Genomic DNA, 19,442 nt, shown 5'->3' on the forward strand with positions numbered 1-19,442 from the left:
CTCTGTTTTCTCCTTCACAGATGCTGCCAGACCTGCTGAGCTTTTCCAGCAACTTTGTTTTTGTTCCTGATTTACAGCATCCACAGTTCTTTTGGTTTTTAAATAGTTGTTCATGTTTCTTTGATGTCGCCCTTTCACTAAAATTAGCTATTACAAGAAAGCATAGTCTGATGCTTCTACATCCTTAAAATAACGATTAGCAACAAATTCTAAACCAACTTTGACTTTGCTAGTATAAATGTTTCTGTACATGAAAACAGAGATGACATGTTCAAGCACAGTTCAAAGTTAATCATCTCCACAGGAAGATGGCAGTAAATGTCATTAAACCTGAAATCAAAGGTTGAAAATATTTATATATGTTCAAGAGCACTCCTGTAGTAAACAATGAATGATTTACCCATTATAAATGGAAAAGCTCTCAGTATTTGGTTTGATCTAACATTTATTTAGCTGAATTTAAACAAATCTTGTTTTCATTGTGATGATTTTTATGCTGCACATCATAAAAATTACTGAATGTACTTTTCTGACCATATTATCTGATCATATTGATGATTTTTCACTGTGCTTATTCATTAATGGACAGCTGTGAAACAATGGATTGAGGACGGTACAATGGCTCAGTGGTTAGCACTGCTATCTCACACAACAGGCACCTGGGTTCAAAACCCATCTTTGCATGACTCTGAGTGGAGTTTGCACATTTGATTTGATTTATTTATTTTCACATGTATCTTGTTACAAAAATACAGTGAAAGGTGTTGTATAGTGTGGTTACTCTCCAGCGCCATCTCAAAGCACAGAAAATAAACCAAAACAGGGCAAAAGAATGAAGAAGTAAAGGAAAAGTGTCCAACTTTACAGTCCTTCTTGTTAAGTGCTCCATGGGCCATGGGCCTGGTGAGAAGGCATGAATCCCCTTCGCCACGTCACTGCCTCTAGAACGAAAGTCACCAATCTTTGGTGCCATCTTGCCTCCACCAATGCCGTCTATGAGTCCTCGCTGGACCTCATCAATGCCACAGATGCTGCCCAGTACAGCACTGACCAAAACCCAACTCTACTGCCACCATGAGTCTGCTTTGGGCCCACCTCATCAATACAGCCAAACACACCTCAGCCACTGCCTCCTTAGAATCATAGAATCCCATCAGTGTGGAAACAGGCCCTTCAGCATAACAAGCCCACACTGACCCTCAGTGCATCCCACCTAGACCCATTGTGGGAGGAAACCGGAGCACCCAGAGGAAACCCATGCAGACACGGGGAGAATGTGCAAACTCCACACAGACAGTTGCCCGAGGGTGGAATTGAACCCAGCTCCCTGGTGCTGTGAGGCAGCAGTGCTAACCACTGAGCCACCATGCCGCTCCTTGAATCTGCACTGGACACAACCACCATTAGTAACCCAAACCCCTCCACGACAGCATCCATGAGTCAGCACTAGGTCTGCCTCGACAATGCAGAAATTGCCAGGAATGAAACTTCCCTCCAAACTCACTGCCATAAGTCCGCTCTGGTGGCCTACTTGCCACCACCGATACCATGTTTTCAAACAAGAGGTAAGTAAAATAAAAGAGAAAAAAACAAGTGAAGAGAGAATAAAAAAGAAAATACATGAAAAGAAAAGCGGACAGAGCAGACAAGCCCTGGGCTCAGAAGCCCTACTCCACCACCATCTTACAGGAAGTTTTCTGCCTGTGTCTGCGTGGGTTTCTTCTGGGTACTCCGATTTCCTCCCACAGTCCAAAGATACACAGGTTAGGAGGCTTGGCCATGCTAAATTACCCTTATTGTCCAGGGATGTGCAGGTGAGGTGGATTAGCCATAGGAAATGCAGGGTTATAGGGGTAGAGTAGGGATGTGGATCTAGGTGGGATGTTCTTCAGAGGGTTGGTGTGGACTCGATGGGCCAAACTATAGGGATTCTCTGATTCTATGAATGTCATGAAGAACTTTGGTCACATGAGTGATTGAATACCCAGACTCTTGCAATTTGGGAAAAGTGACTCTGGATTCTAATTAATATCAAGTGTTAGAAGTTAATTACAAGAATAATTACAAGGCTAGTTACAGGCAGTCCTCTCTGTCTGCTCCACTTCAATCTCTGACAGCTCCACTCGGCTGTCAACCTCACCCTCTCTGACTGGTCTACTTCACTCTCAGCCTTGTCAACCCACTAACAGCCGATAAATACATGACAACAATTCATGGATGACCATTGAGGATCCCTATTATTATTGGGGCATTCATAGAATCCTTACAGTGTGGAAAGAGGCCATTTGGCCCATCATGTCCACATTAACCCTTTGAAGAGCGTCCTGCCCTCACCTAGTGTAAGGTGGGGCAAAATCCCCATCAATTTATGGATATACCCTGGATAAAAACCTTCTGAAGATGTAAATTTGTGGAAATTACACTGGGCCTAAAATGCATGCAACTTCTGGACTCGAGAAACCACAGGCCTCAACTGAACCAGGAAAAGGCTGGTTGGGACAGACTGGGTAATATGCAAGCCCAGGGGCAGATATCTGGAACAGGGGTTAGCTTGCAAAACTAAAAGGAAGACCCCCATTCACGCACCAGCTTAAAACAATGGAACCCAGACTGGAGGAAACAAACAACTTCAGACCTTCTGGAGCCCGTAGAGGTACAAAGCCATTCAATTTCCAACCAGTGCTCAGGAACACAAATACCGAACATTCCACACGATTGTTCTACATGTAAACCTGTTTCACCTTTGGATGTAAGAATATTCACAATACTATTCAAAACTTAACAAATATTCATCCAAGGAAAATACTGGACATTCCAAACCATTGAAACCATTCACCTTAATCAAAACGCCATTCACACCTCCTCTAGTGATCAGGAAGCTCATTCAGCCCAGAAAGGAGAAACAATAGCTCAGCAGCCAAAACCAGATTCGGTGGGAGATAAAGGGGCCTGCCGTTGGCATAACTGAGAGCTATAATCCCAGCAGTGTGACTGTGATACCAGCAACATGCTCTGATTCCAACTAGGTGTGTGCTCTGAGGTGGCTCTGTGCGCTCCTGGTGTGAGCAGTTCATGAGAGGAGTTCAAGAGTCCAAACCAGAAGCAGGCCCCACACACGAAGGAGTCCTTGATCCAAAGCCATGAAGAAGGGAAAGGAGATCAGTCAGACTTACCGATCGAGAGAAAAGTTCCTGCAGACGCCTCTGAGTCAAGGATTCAACAAACCCTCCATACCGAGAGCAACGCTCACAACCACTGAACACTATCAACCAACCAGGAACCTCCACTCGACATCTGGAGGCAACCGAAAGCATCCAGATCCATAAGATACCAACCGGGCCAACACCAGCAACATCCACCACCATCCAGGACAACAACCCTCTCATAAGGACCACCAAGAAAGGAAAGAAACCCAAGGTGCTCACCATCAGGTCCAACATACCCAACCACATTAGCAGACACCATCAGACTGAAAGTCATCAGCACTCGCAGCGCTCCAAAGAGCCCCAGCTATAGCAAGAGGCTATGGAAAAGAGCAAATCTAAATTGCGTTCCACTCCAGTGCTGAGCCTAAGCTCATCGAGACCCTCTAACCCAGCTTGGCTAGTCTAAGATAGGGGAAGGTGGGGTTTAGGGCCAAACGGTAAAGGGCATCCGTAAGGAAGTGAAGTGGGGTAGGACTTTGGGTTAGCCAGTAATCTCTTTCTCTCTTTCTCACACACACACTCTCTATCAGCCATTAGGTAACAACCACTCACTGTATTCTTTGCCACTGAAGCAGCTGTCTCCTGTGTTTTCCACCAAACCACATTCCACTACATGAGCCCAGTGTCAGAACCAGGGAGCTGATGAACCATAAACCAGGCACCACCCCCTACACCTAGCACTCCCAACCTATCCTTGTAATCCAGTATTTATCATGGCGAACCCACCTAGCCTACACATCTCTGTATCTTTGACATCTACAGTGAAAATATTGACAGATTAGCCCCTAATTGCTCCAAGGCGGTAACTGCCCAATTTTTTTTTCAAGAAGGCTTAAAATCACCTCATGGTAGGAGATCACAGTGTTAGAAATTGTGGTCCTTTCAAAACTGATGTTTTCTTGTATTTCCCGTATAGCATGAAACCTCATGCAATGGCTGCTACCAGGCGACTGATACCTGTAATCTCTAGTTGTTTAGGAAGAAAGAAAACAGTTTGTTCTTAGGTAAAATGAATGCTGACTTTGTGATGGAGGTGGGTAAGGAGTGCGAGGAGGCAATCATTATTCTTATATTGTAATTGTCCTGTGCTCATTGGCAAAAAAGTATTCAGGCAAGAGATTGACAGAGCTTAGATTGTCAGCTTCAAAAAATGAATAAAGCAGCAAGTGCTCAAAGTCAAAGGACACTTCTTGTAGGGCACAGTCTTCATCAGGGAACTGTCTTCTTCAGATGGAACATGAACCAGAAGAGATTGACGGGAGATCCAGAGAAGAGTTCCTAAACTCTTCAGCTAGAGGATGATGCCTTCGCAATAATAAAATCAACTCACTTCGTTCCAACTGCCCATTTGTCCTTTGAAGTCAATCAAGTATCCCCAATTTTCATGGGTCTTATACTTATTTCTAGTTAACCAATACGTCGTATCTAAATTGCTGTTACTTAACAAACTTAATAAACTATCTGAAAATTCCCAATGAATGATTGACTACTTGTATTGCATCTCTGTGGTCATGGAGCCCAAAATTGTACAATTCTCCTTTTCCATTCTACAATTTTGTTCCTACCTTTACTCAGCAGATGCTCATGGCGTCTTTCATCGAACAGTGATGTGAGTACTTCTTTGTGTTTGTTATGCTCCCACAACATATCTTCCTTCCCTTCAAATGCTGGCTTTGACTGTTGTAAAACAAAAAGATCGTACAGCAGTTTATCATTTGAAAATTATTTACACTTGATACTTTCTAAAGTTATTTCTCTCTTTCTATCTGCGAATATAATTTGACTGAATACTTTCTGATGCAAGATTTAACATGCAAAATCATGGAGTCAGAAGAAAACATTAAACAGTAATCTGTTCATAATGAAAATTGTTATGCTTCATTATTGACCATATCCCGAACATAACTGACCACAAATTCCCTTTTATTTGCATTATAATTAGTATCTTCCCACAGTTTCATTTGTATTTCAGTGTACATTTTATGAATTCCTTTTTTGGGATGTGGCGTTGCTGGCTAAGCCAACAGTTATTCCTCTTTCTAATTGCTATGCAGATGGTGGTGAGCTGTCTTCTTCAAATGCTACAGTCCATGTGGTGTAACTACACCCATTTGCTGTTAGGGAGGGAGTTAAATTTTGATGTTCTTCCCCAAAAATATACCTTATTCATAAACATTGTAAAAACAAAAAAATTACATGACATTTGAATTTGAATGTCACAGGATTTTCTAGCAAATTCAACGTGTACAATTGAAATAGTCTCCATCTTTAGCATTTCACATTAGGTATGCAGCCTGAGGACAAAGCATTTCAAATTACAGGCAATGCAATCAATATAAAGTTCTCTGTGTAGTTATGGGGAGTGCTTTTCTAAAAAATATTCTGTTTTAATTACAAGCTCATGTTGCATAATACATATTGCTGCTCTATATTGATTTTAATTTGATAGTGATTGTTACCTGGATACTTGCAAATTCTTCCTTCAGTCCGCTTTCAATGTTGATTTTAAGTTTGCCCCAAAAATCAAATCCATCTGGTTCCAGCCCAGGGGTTCTCTCCAGCCATTGCTTAAAATAAAATTGAAGTTGCAATGTAAAAATGTAATCAAAACAGGAAACAGTTACATAGGTAACTCTTCCCTCTCCCTCCCTCAACAATTATGATTAATGATCCAATTTTTCCCATCTCTAAGGAGTAGTGAATGATTTCCATCTACCCTCAAGAGTAATTAACGAAGAAAATAGCAATGAATCAGTTGATAACACTCTCACTCATAAGTAAAGTGGTGGGTTCAATTTCAGAGTAATGAGCAGAAAATTAAAGCCGGTACTCCAGCGTAATGCTCAGGTGGTGTTATGCTGTTGTCTTTCATAAAAAAAAATCTATCTACTCTCTCAACTAATAATAAAATGACATACTGATTTGAAGAAGTGCATCATATTTAGCTCTAGTGACCTGGTCAATATTTAGTTCTCAACCAACATCACAGAAACATATCATCTAGTCATGACCATATTGCTGTTGATGGAAGCTTGATGTTTGGTTTCCACAGTTCCCACATTACAATATTTCATTGTCTGTAGAGTGATTTCAAATGGCTAGAGGTTGTGAAAGGTGCTATATAAATGCAAGTTTTCTTTAAAATACCAAAATGTCAGTTATAGTGTTTACAAGTAAAGGAAGAGTAGAAATTGTATTGTGAACTCACTCTATGCACCACTCATTGTAAACAAACTCTTTACAATTGTAATTTTTTTTAAGCTAAACGTTCATGAAAAATCTCGGCCATTAGTGCTTGGTTTACTAACCATGCAAATCATTTTGTTTACCAAGACAGGTGTTGAAATTAAATGTTAATGAAGAGCATTACAGTTAAAGCTTTGCAAGTGTATACTGCTCCTCACATACAGGAAAATGTCTCAAAATGTCTTACATTGAGGAAGAAAATAAAATGGGGTTAAGTTTAATACATCTCACCTAATCAGAGTACAAATAGTGTGCTATTACTTACTGCCTTATCAGCCTCAGCATGATGTTCTTCCCCAAAAATATACCTTATTTATAAAATTTGTAAAAACAAAAAAAATTACATGACATTTGAATTTGAATGTCACAGGATTTTCTAGCAAATTCGACGTGTACAATTGTAATAGTCTTCATGTTTAGCATTTCTCATTAGGTATGCAGCCTGAGGACAAAACATTTCAAATTACAGGTAGTGCAACATGTTTTACTCTAAATTGTCTTGATTTTTAAAAATTTACACCATGAATTCTTTGTGGGGAACATAGCATGAGGGGTATCACAGTTTCCGACTCTTCAGGAACTGTGCTGAAAGAACTCGGTGACTTTTCCATCTCTGCAGTTGCTGCCCATGCTTCAGTGTATCCCTCTGTATATGGTTCTAAACTTTGGAATGTGTCAGTCTGTAACACACAGTTGAGGTCAACGTTATGCATTGAAAAGAGAAACAGAGTTAATGTTTTGAGCCCGAAGACTCTTCTTGCCAAATTTCTCTATTATTTTCTGTTTTCAGTTCAGATTTCCAGCATCTGTAGTATTTTTCTTTTGTCCATGTGCAGGAAGACTAACAATTTTGGGCAGATCTAAGAATATATTTCACTGTGTTAATGGTCCTCCAGGCATGATTGGTATTTGTCTCAGTGTACATCTCGCGGAACAGGACAGCGTCCAATGTTTGTGGTGCATGCTCGGACCTTTATGCATTTATAAAAGTTGAGTATCTCAGTAGTCCTTAGACTCATTGGGCATCCACTCAATGTCAGAGCAAGGGAATGAGCACCTAATACAGTGCTGCTGAAGCCACTGATGTACAAGCATATGGAAATAATAGGAAGTAGAAGAAAAAGCCTTTAACATTGTGCAAGAGATTCACTTGGGTATTTGTAACTATAGGCAGATTTTTTTTCCATTTGAATTTTAAAAAATAGTGGCAAGAAAATTTTATGACTTTTTCCACTATTTCCTGAGACGATTACCTCTCATCTCACTATTCAGGCAAAATAAATTTTTGATCCCTTATTCAGGAAATTGTGTGGTGGGCATGATGAAATTGCCAATGCTGGGATCCTCTGGTTTACAAAGCTCTAAGCTCTGGCATCATTTTTAAGACTCAACTTACATCACTACAGACATCCCAAACCAGGAACTGTCCCTTCCCAGCTGACCATAATAGAAGGCTATCCACCAGAACCAGCCACTCTGGACAAAGATAGCAGCCTCGATCAATTCTGTCTTCACCAATAAAAGAGATGCCAGCAGTGCAGCAATATGGCCAATGATATCCTGTGGTGAAGAAGATTGGGTAATTGCATCCATTTTCTCTCTCCTACTTCACAATTCACTCCAGCAATTGCACAACCCTCAGTATCAGTTTAAGAGGCATTTAGACAGACACATGAACAGGCAGAGAATAAAGGGGTATGGACCATATTGAGGCAGGAGGGATTAGTTTAGAATAGCATGATATTGGAACACATATCAGTGAAAGGGCCTGTTCTTGTGCTGTTCTGTTCTATGTTCTGTCACACACCTCTTTTTCACTCAAGGGCCAAAATCCACTCCATCCTCTATGACTACTAACCCTTTCTGTCCTCTGCACCTCTGATCACTCACTAGGGTCATCACACCATCTTGTCTGCTCATGTGTGATCACTAACTGCTCTTATATTCACTTCCAACAGACTCAATCCTTCCTTATGTCTCATTATGGGATAAACTAACCCATAACTAGGAAATGGCTGGTAATAAGGTTGTCTCTGCACTGTCAGGCTCTCTGAAAGATTGTTCTGTCCTCTTCTTGTACAAGGTCCCTAGTCAAAATTCTGATCTTCATCTTCACCTTATCCTTTACCTTAATCTTGCACAGCCATTTTTGATGCATCAGGGACATTCAAATTTTGTTTGTGAAAATTCTGTAGGGCACAGATAATGCAGTCAGTGATACAGGACACCTTGTCTGGGCTATACTGAAATCAGAGCAGTCCAGTCATTGAAAACCTCTCCTCAGTAAGCCTATAATCTGTTCCACTCTGGCCCTGGAGGAACTATAAGTAACATTGTAGCCTAATTCTGCATTCATTTTACACAGGTATTATAAGCCAAGTTATGAAGGGTAGCCTGGTGCCCCAGCAGCTACCACTGTGTGGGCTGTAGACCTTGGAAAGAAATAGGCATCTGTGAATGCTCCAGAATGTATAAGTCAAGACAGATCCTAGGATATCTGCCAATGATTTCCAAAATGTGGCTTTGATGATCACAAATTCATTCAATATTAAATGAGTAGAATCCTGTCTTGTTCTTCAAATGGGCTGGTATTAAGGTGCTCTCAAACCAACATGGGTACAGTTGATAAATCTTGCACTATGGGAAGCCAATGATAGTGGAGAATTCTAATGCCGTAATAGTTTGACTCTCTTCAAGGATGAAGATAATGAGGAGGTAGGCTCTTGTGAAAATGGCATCAATGACATTCCAAATATACGTGAGAGTGGAAGATTGGGAGATGACACAGAGGAATCAGTAGCTCCCTTCTATGAGGTTCTAGCATAAAAGTTAAGGGCAGCTGTGACCCTGTGATCACTGGGATGGTTTTGATAGCTAGTGCTTGTGAAAGCAAACACTTGTTCAGCTTTTCTTAGCTTTGTGATGATGGATCAGGCGATCCTTTATTTTCTCTGGCTTGCTGCTCCAGTATTTGCACATAACAGCAGTGAAATCTATAAACCCTGGTTCTCATCATTCCTCTGTGCCTCTTTGGTGGATCTTATTTTGCTGCTTCTTCCTCTGAAAGTTGGAAGGCAGCTACTTTAGGTTGCTGGTCTTGCTGGATTTTCTGAAGATCTTATCTCCACTGTCTCTTTCCTCCTGTTAATTATCTGTAGGAGCAAGGCTATATGGATAGTAGATATGCCCTCTGATGTTTCAGCTCTTTGAGTATATAATCTATCATAAAAGACAGAGCAATCCCTCAGTTTAATTGAAAGAATGCCTGAGCCCTCACACCCTTAACATTGAAGCTGAATGTTATGTCCTCGCACAGGGTGGCACAGAAGCCTTCCCAAGGAGGTTAACATAACGCATCATTAAGGAGTTTTGAGGGGGACTGCAAAATGTAAGGTGAACAATCAGAATGTCTATACTCCATAAGGAAAAAACTCCTGCCAAAAAGCCACCATAAAATGTGCCCTCCCCTGACCAAAAACCTCCTTCCACATAACAACATGTCTTTGAAGACTTACTTTTCCATTTGAACATATGGAGCTGCTATATGTAGTTTTCCATTACTTGCTACAGAAACATCAGGTTCAGCTTTTAAATTCTGTGTTGCAATGAGAGCTGATGACAAGGAGGACTTAGCCAAGAAAAGGTAAGTTTAAGCCTAAGCAGTCTGCATATTGAGGGAATGGAATTTGTTCCATTTAGTGAATGTTGGCAGATCATCTGATGGCATCTTATTGCATTCAGTTCTCCCTGGAAATCCAGTCACTGAAGAAAAGGTAAGGCCTTTATGTGTCTGACTGGTGTCATCAGTGTCAAAGTGCATCTGATGAGTGGCCTTAGCAAATATGGTATTTGTGAATGGGAGACAGATGTGGAATGTAGATTTTGAAATCTTGCAGATACCTTAAGTATGAAGTCAACCAATTCTGAGTTGTGGTGAGACAAAAGGAAACTATTGCAGGTGCTGAAAAATAAAGAAATAAAAACAGCAAATGGTGAAAATGCGCAGCAAGTCTAGCAGCAACTGTGGAGAGAAAAAACAGTTCAAATTTCAATCTGTGACCATCATCAGAACATCAGATGAACACTTCTGATGTAATGTTAGGTACAAAGAGTACTGGTCAGGCAGCTTCTGTGAAGGAAAACAGAATTAACATTTTAGGGTGAGATGATCTTTCTTTGGAACATTAATTATTCCAGTCTTACTCAGGCTCCTTCCTTCATGTCTTCTTCCATTACATTGATAACAGCATCAATGCCAAATTCTGTTCTTAACATGTACTGGAATACTTCATTGACTTTGTTTCCAATTTCCACTCTTCTCATACATTTACCTGGTCCATCTCAGACTTTTTACTTCCTTCACTTCCATGTCTCATTTTCTGGAGACAAGCCGTGTTCACTATGAATTTACAGACTCCTACAACTAAAGTTTTGGCAAAGATCTGTAGCCTGGATTGTGGGTGAGGTTGTTGACTTATATATCTTTCAATTTAGTATCCAGTCATTGCTACTCTCAATGTAATCTCCTCTGCATTCCCTCCATCTGTCAGAGGACAGGATGTTTGCTAATAATTGCGTAATATTCACCATTTGCAACTCCTCAAATACTAAAGCAGTCCCTGTCCAAATGCAGAGAGACCTGGGCAACACTTAGACTCGGGTTAATAAGAAGATAAGAACATAAGAACTAGGAGCAGGAGTAGGCCATCTGGCCCCTCGAGCCTGCCCCACCATTTAATAAGATCATGGCTGATCTTTTTGAGACCCAGCTCCACTTACCCATCCAATCACCATAACCCTTAATTCCTTTACTGTTCAAAAATTTATCTAGCCTTGCCTTAAAAACATTCAGCGAGGTAGCTTCAACCGCTTCACTGGGCAGGGAATTTCACAGATTCACAACCCTTTGGGTGGATAAGTTCCTCCTGACCTCAGTCCTACATCTGCTTCCCTTTATTTTGAGGCCATGCCCTCTAGTCCTAGTTTCACCTGCTAGCGGAAACAACCTCCCTGCCTCCACCTTATCTATTCCCTTCATAATCTCATATGTTTCTAGAAGATCTCCCCTCATTCTCCTGAATTCCAATGAGTATAATCCCAGTCTACTCAGTCTCTCCTCATAATCCAACCCTCTCAACTCTGGAATCAACCGAGTGAATCTCCTCTGCACCCCCTCCAGTGCTAGTATATCTCTTCTCAAATAAGGAAACCAAAACTGCACACAGTACTCCAGGTGTGGCCTCACCAGGACCCTATACAGCTGCAGCATAGCCTCCCTGTTTTTAAACTCCATCCCTCTAGCAATGACAGACAAAATTCCATTTGCCTTTTTAATTACCTGCTGCACCTGCAATCCTACTTTTAGCGATTCATGCACAAGGACACCCAAGTCCCTCTGCACAGCAGCATGCTGCAATTTTCTACCATTTAAAACATTGTCCATTTTGCTGTTATTCCTACCAAAATGGATGACCTCACACTTATCAACATTGTACTCCATCTGCCAGACCTTTGTGCACTCACTTAGACTATCTATATCCCACTGCAGACTTTCAGTGTCTTCTGCACACTTTGCTCTACCACACCTTAGTGTCATCTGCAAATTTAGACACACTACCCCAACTCCAAATCATATATATAAGTGGCGAGTAACATTAATGCCACAAAAATGCCAAGCACTGACCACCTCCGACAAGAGAGAATCAAATCATCACCTCTGACTTTCAATGGCATTGTTGAATCCCTCACCGTCAACATCCTGGGAGGGTTACCATTGACCAGAAACTGAACTGGACTAGCCATACAAATATTGTCGCTACAAGAGCAGTTCAGAATCTGGGAATTCTATGGCAATTAAGTCCCCACCCAAGTCCTCAAAACCTGTCTACCACCCAGGCACAAGTCAGGAATGAGATAGAATACTTCCCACTTGCTTGCACGAGTGTAGCTCTAACAACATTCAAGAAGCTTGCTGCCACTCTGGAAAGAACAGTTCACATATTTGGCACGCCATCTACCACCTCTTACATACATTCCCTTCACTGCTGCACACAGTGTTAGTCACAGATTCTTGTGAATACTGTCGAGTTCAGGCTCAATCTACTCAACCTCTCCTCACGAGACAATCCCTCCATACTTGGTATCAGCCGAATGAACCTTCTCTGTACTGTGTCCAATGCCAGCATATATTTCTTAAAATAAGAGGCCCAAACTGTTCTTAATATTCCAATTATGGTCTGACTAGTGCCTTGTGTGGTTTCCCTTATATTCCATTATCTTTGAAAGAAAGGCTAATATCCCATTTGCCCTCCATATTTTTGTTGAAGTTGGATGCTAACTTTTTGGGTTCATGGATGAGGACTCCCAAATCCCTCTGTTTCATAGCTTTCTGCAGTCTTTCTCTATGTAAATTGAATGTTCAGCTTCTCTATTCTTCCTGCCAATGTGCATGAACTTACTTTTCCCCACTTTATATCCCATCTGCTAAGTTTTTTGCCCACATATTTTTTGAGAAGTGGTGCTGAGAAGATTGTTGGAATTGAAGTTAGATAAACGCCCAGGGCCTGGTAATCTACATTGAAATAGTGGATGCATTAATGGTCATCTTTCAGGATTCTACAGACTTGGCTGATGACTTGCTCAATGAGCTAGCAAGTTTGTTTGCAAGTGTTTCGTCACCATGCTAGTAACATCATCAGTGTGCCTTCGGTTAAACTGTATATCTCTCTCTACAGATCTCCAGATAAACAAATTAGCCAAAATGCCATAGAGGAGGAATTCCTGTTGTGTACACGGGATGGTTTTCTTGACCAGTATGTGGAGGAACCAACTAGAGAGCAGGCCATCTCTTAAACTGGGTACTGCGTAATGAGAAGGGAATTATTGTCAATCTAGCTGGGCAAGACCCCTTGGGGATGGGCAACCATAACATGATATATTTTTTATCAAGATAGAGAGTGAGGTAGTTGATTCAGAGACTAGGGTGCTAAATCTTGATAAAGGAAACTATGAAGATATGAGGCGTGAGTTGGCCTTGATAGATTGGGTAGAGTTACTTAAGGGGATGACAGTGGATAGGCAATGGCAAACATTCAAGGAACGCATGGGGGAACTGCAACAACTGTTTATTCCTGTCTGGCACAAGAGCAAAATGGGACCAAAGGCAATTCATGGCTTACAAAGAAGCTAAGAGATGGTATCCGATCCAAGGAAGAACCATACAGATTGGCTAAGAAAAATAATATGCCTGAAGATTGGGAACAATATAGAATTCTGCAAAGAAGGACCAAGGGATTGAATAAGAAGGGGAAAATAGAATACTAAAAGTGCAGGGAACATAAAGACTGGCACTAACAGTTTCCATAGATGAGTAAAGAGAAAGAGATTAATGAAGACAAAAGTAGGTCCCCTACAGAGAGAAACAGGGGAATGTTTAATAGGGGACAAAGAAATGGTCAAGCAACTGAATACATACTTTGGTTCTGTCTTCACAAAAGAGGACACAAGTCAGATACCAGAAATGTTGCAGAATGCAAGATTTAATGAGAGGGAAGAATTGAGGGGGATCAATATTAGTTGAGAAGTGGTGCTGAGAAAATTGTTGGAATTGAAGTTAGATAAATGCCCAGGGCCTGATAATCTACATCCCAGAGTACTTAAGGAAATGGCTCTTGAAATAGTGGATGCATTAATGGTCATCTTTCAGGATTCTACAGACTTGGCTGATGACTTGCTCAACGAGCTAGCAAGTTTATTTGCAAGTGTTTCATCACCATGCTAGTAACATCATCAGTGTGCCTTCGGTGAAGCGTCGGTGTTCTGTCCCGCTTGCTATTTATGTGTCTTTGTTTGTTGGGGTGGGTGGCATCACTTCCGGATTTGTTTCTTAGTGGTTGGTATATGGGGTGTGGCTCTACATGTTGTTAATGGTTTGAGTGCCAGGCCTCCAGGAATTCTTGTGAATGTCTTTGCTTGGCTTGTCCTCGGATGGCTACATTGACCCAGTCGAATAGGTGTCCCTCTTTGTCCATGTGTATTGAAATCAGTGATTTCATCAGCCCCCAAACAGAATCAAAACATTTTATGGTACAGAAGAAGGCCATTAAATCCAGCATGTCTGTATTGGCTCCTGAATGAGCTACCCAGCTAGTCCCATTCTCCATGGTCTTTAAAATTCACCACTTTCAAACATAAATCCACCTCTCTTTTAAAACCTCCTTGGCGTCCACTTCCACCACTCTCTCTGGCAGCACATTCCAAATTCTAACAACTCTCTGAGTAAAGAAGTTTTTCCTCATCTCACTCCTAGCTTTCTTGCTGACAGCCTTGAAATTCTGTCTCCTAGTTACTGACATACTGACTAGTAGAAACAGAATATCCTACTTTACCCTGTCAAAATTATTCAGAATTTTGAACACCTCAATAAGGTCACATCTAAATTTTCTCTACTCCAAGGAAAGTAAGCCTGACTTATCTAATCCTTCCTTGTATCTAAATTCCCTCATTCATTGTTTCATTCTGGTAAATCTTTGCACTCTCTCCAGAGTTTTAATATCCTTCCTTAAATAAGGTGCCCAGAAACTGAATACAACATTCCAAATGTGGTCTGGCCAATGATTTGTACAGGTGTAGCATCACTTGCTTGCTTTTATACTCTATGCCTCTATTTATAAACATTTAAACCCTCTTCACAACTGTTTCAATTTATCTGGCCACTTTCAGAGAATGTGAACCCTGAGGTTTCCTCTGCTCCTGCACTACACTCAAAGTTGTACCATTAAGTCTGTATTATCTCTGGGTTTTTCCTACCAAAATGCCTGATGTCACATTTCTCTGCCAGGTGTCTGTCTATTTGTATCACCTTCAAATTTAGAGATTTTTCCCTCAACACCCATCTCCAAATCATTTATATAAGTCAGGAAAAGCAAGAGTTCTAAAACTGACCACTGGGGAACACCATTTTTAACTCATCACCAATCTGAGAAATGCTGATCCATACCTACCCTCTGTTTCCTATCTTTCAGCCAACTTCTAATCCATGCTGCCAAACTTCCATTAATTCCAAACATTTCTAACTTACTTAGCAACTTGCCATGTGATACCGCTTTCTGTAAGTCCAAATATACAACATCCACAGCACTACCCTTATCCAGTGCCTCAAAGAACTCAATCAAATTTGTCAGACATGAGCAGTCCTTGACAATGCCATGTTGACTATCTTGTATTAATTTACTTTTTCTGAAGTGTATATTTACCTTATCCCACAATATGGCCTCCATCAGCTTTCTACTATTCATATCAAGCTAACAAGTCTGAAATTTCCTGGGTTATGCTTTGCCTCTTTCTTAAACAATGCTGTCACATTTGCAAACCTCCAGTTCCCCAGAACTAATCCTGTGTTCAGAGAGGTCTGGAAAATTTCTGTCAATGAATCTGAGATTTTCTTCCTAACATCTCTCAGCAATCTAGGATGTCTCCCATCTGGCTCTGGTGACTCTCAACCTGGAATACTGTCAGACGTTTAGCATCTCTTCTTTATCTTTCACTATACTTCACAGTTGCTCAACATCCATGTACAAGTTCACATATGCCTCACACTTGCATCAAATGAAGAATCAAGACAAAATTGAAGACTTTTTAAACTAAAACTCTTACAATAAGGTCATCTACTATTTATAGGATTCAAAAGCCTGGCTTTGTCTCCAAGACTTTGCATAGCACCTAGACAAAGTGATGTATATGCCTGATGCAGAGTGTCAAAAAGGCTCTGCAGTTCCAACCTTGAATGCTGAGTGATATTATGTAGGTCTTACTGATCATATTTTTGAAGAAATAAACATGATTGGGTATTAACTGAACCTGATTATTGAGTACCTCTACTAATAGTAATAGTGTTGGTTCCAGCTCAGATTGAAGTAGTAATTCGTTGTCCTTCCCTTTGAAATTGTCCTTATAGTGTTTTCTGTTGTAAGGAACTCGCAGGCTCTCTGGAACACCAATCTTATTCTCCAGAAGACGAAACTGCAGGCTCTGAAATCCAGATGCCGGTACTAAGTAGTTCCTTTAAAAATATATGGTAAAAGAAATAATACATTACACAGAACATTATAAATATCGTAGATGGAAATTCACTAAAAATTGCTCTTTTTCTCATGTTACATATAAAATTAACCAACTATTAGATTGTAATTGACTTTGTTTTACTATTACATTGGTCAGTCCCATTCTGGAAGAAAGGGAATTTGTCAGCAGCGATACACATAAGATTAGTCTGTCAAGTTTGACGAAATTAGACTTTTTATTTTACAACCACACAACGAGATGTGCGTTATGAGTTTACTCTCTGGATCATGGGATGCCCTAGACATATCAAAAATTGATAACATATTTGCATAATTACATTAAAGATGACCCAACAATCTCCTCAATCCCTACTAAGAAGGTACATTCTCCAAATGATTAAAGACTGACAATAAATGTCTCCCTACTGACATTCACCATATCCTTAGAACAAAGAACTACAAACAAGAAACTTGCTTTTTATGATGTACATAGAAGGAGCGCGGTTTAGAGCAGAAGAAGAAATTAATAGAGTAGATCATACAGTTACTCGAGCCTCCTTCAATTCAATAAGCTCAAGGCTGAGCTTTTATATCAATTTTACATTTGTGTCCTATTTCCAAACCTTTTGACTCCCAAAACACACAAGAAGCCATCATTGAGTATTGAATATACTCAAGGACCAAGCAGCCACAGCCTTTGAGGAGAGAGAATTCCAAACATTCAAAATGACTCAGTGAAGGACATTTTTCTCGCCTTAGGGCTTAAATGGCTAACCCCTTACAGAGCCCAGAGGAAGGGATGTATGTGGTACTAATCATCAGGGTCTGGGTTTGGGTAACAGTGCCTCGATGTGCTCACAAACAAGCATGCTTTGGGCAATCTGCTCTAGGTCTAAGTCAAAACACTCCACGTCTAATTGTCCAGGAACAAGGGTCATGGATGCTACAAGAGGGTTGAGAAGAAACAGGGAGGATGCACATGGGGATGGGGATTGGGTGAGAGTTAGGGGAGTCAGGAAAGCTGTATGTGGTCTTTAGGAACTAAGGAGGCTACAAGGTGACTGTAGGAGATAGGGAGGCACCATGGTGGATGAAGGTGGCTGCAAGAGATGGTGAGAGTGAGAGGAAGCTACAAAAGGGATGGAGTAGACTGCAAGCAGGTGAGAAGTAGAGGGAGGCTTTGAGAGAAGGAAAGGCTACAAAGAGGGTTGAGAGAGAGGAGGGTGGCTGGGGTAAGGCCATATAGAGCGAGACTACTGCAAAGAAAAGACAATAATTTTAAATCTGTCAACAAAAGGAACATACGACTAACAGAGGGGGTCAGGAAACTTTGAAATCAGTGAGGCCATGAATTGCTTGCAAATATATATGAAATTTGTAACTTAAGGGCACTTGGCAGAGGATGGGATCCAAAGAGAGTGTTCAGCAGGGGAGGATGAACAGCCAAAACTACAGGAGGCAGCAAATGAGTTAGGAAGGCATAGACATTAGAGGCCAGTTAAGGTACAAGGTAGTTTGACAAGGTTGGATGTTATTTATTTTAATGCAAGGAGTCTGACAAACAGGCCAGATAAGTTGAGGGCACAAATTAAAACATGGGGATATGATGTCATTAATGTGTCACTGAGACATAGTTGAGAGAGGAATAGGATTGGCAGCTCAATATTCCAGAATATAGGATATCCAGGTGAGACAGGGATGGAGGGGATGTCGCAATATTGGTCAGGAAAAAGGAGGATTGTACGGCAAAATGGAAGAATGACAAATTCCTAATACGTTGCAATAAAGAAAATGGGTGGGACCATCAAATAATATGTACCATAGATATTGAGGGATACACACCATCACATTAAGAGAAAAAAGGAGGATGATGACAGATACCAAGGGCTAAAAACAGCAAAAGCCTTAGAGGGGCTATAATGAATATAGTGAAATAAATATTTTGTGTATAAATGAATTTAAAAAGGAGGTTAGGAGAGCTAAAAGGGGATAAGAAAGAATACTGGCAGGTAAAATAAAAGAAAATCCTACGTTGTTTTACTGGTACATTAAGGGTAAAAGGATAATGAGAGAAAGAATAAAGCACATTAGGGAGCAGAGAGGTAATTTATGTACGGAGCCAGAAGATGTGGGTAGGGTTCTGAATGAATAATTTGTGTCAGTGTGCATTAGTGAGAGGGACAATGTGGGTATAGAATTCAGGGAGAAGGTCTGTGATACAATTAAAGAAATTAGCATAAGCAGAGAAGTTGTTCTGAGCGGTCTGAGAGGAATAAAAGAAGGTATGTCTTCAGCGCCAAATGAAATGTATTCCAGGCTGTTCAGTGAGGCAAGGGAGGATATAGCAGGGCACTCGCACAAATTTTCAATTCCTCTCTAGCCACAAGAGAGTTGCTGGAGGTCTGGAGGACAGCCAATGTCAAGCTGTTATTCAAGAATGGAGCAACAGATAAACCAGGAATCTATAGGGTGATCAGTCTAACCTTGGTGGTGGGGAAATGATTGGAAGCAATTCTGAGGAATAGAAATAATCTGCATGTGGAGATACAGAAATTAATCAAGAATAGTGTAGTAGTAGGATTTAAAAATGATATCTTCAAACCAGATCATTAAGGGTTAATTGGATATGACAATGAGCAATTGAAGACAAGTGGAAAATTACTGGTTAAATGCAAGACAGTTGTTTTGACTGTCAAAGAACCACATGACATGGCCACATGGAGGATCGTTTTCTACCAAATGGAATGCCTGGGAAAATACTAAAAGCACCAAGAATAGTATTAATATCAGGGACTCTGCAGCAGTTGCTAGAATCCAGCTTGGACTGAAATCATGAGACAACAAGGTGCAGGGCTGGATGAACATAGCAGGCCAAGCAGCATCATAGGAGCAGAGAGGCTGACGTTTCGGGCCTAGACCTTCATCAGAA

At 40.8% G+C, this 19,442-nt stretch overlaps 1 protein-coding gene across 3 annotated transcripts in view; it reads right to left on the reverse strand.

Annotated features, from left to right (window-relative positions):
* LOC109918893 (tryptophan 2,3-dioxygenase-like) overlaps window positions 1-19,442 on the reverse strand; it is a 136,941-nt gene that overhangs the window by 80,760 nt on the left and 36,739 nt on the right. For all 3 annotated transcript variants that reach the window (XM_048599635.1, XM_048599621.1, XM_048599627.1), the window contains exons 6-8: window positions 16,326-16,512; window positions 5,666-5,773; window positions 4,772-4,883 (exon numbers count right to left, since the gene is read on the reverse strand). In XM_048599635.1, coding sequence (XP_048455592.1) covers window positions 4,772-4,883; window positions 5,666-5,773; window positions 16,326-16,512 — 407 coding nt within the window. The remainder of the gene's footprint in view (window positions 1-4,771; window positions 4,884-5,665; window positions 5,774-16,325; window positions 16,513-19,442) is intronic.

This window comes from Rhincodon typus, chromosome 1 (assembly GCF_021869965.1).
Source record: "Rhincodon typus isolate 14 chromosome 1, sRhiTyp1.1, whole genome shotgun sequence".
NCBI classification, from domain to species: domain Eukaryota; kingdom Metazoa; phylum Chordata; class Chondrichthyes; order Orectolobiformes; family Rhincodontidae; genus Rhincodon; species Rhincodon typus.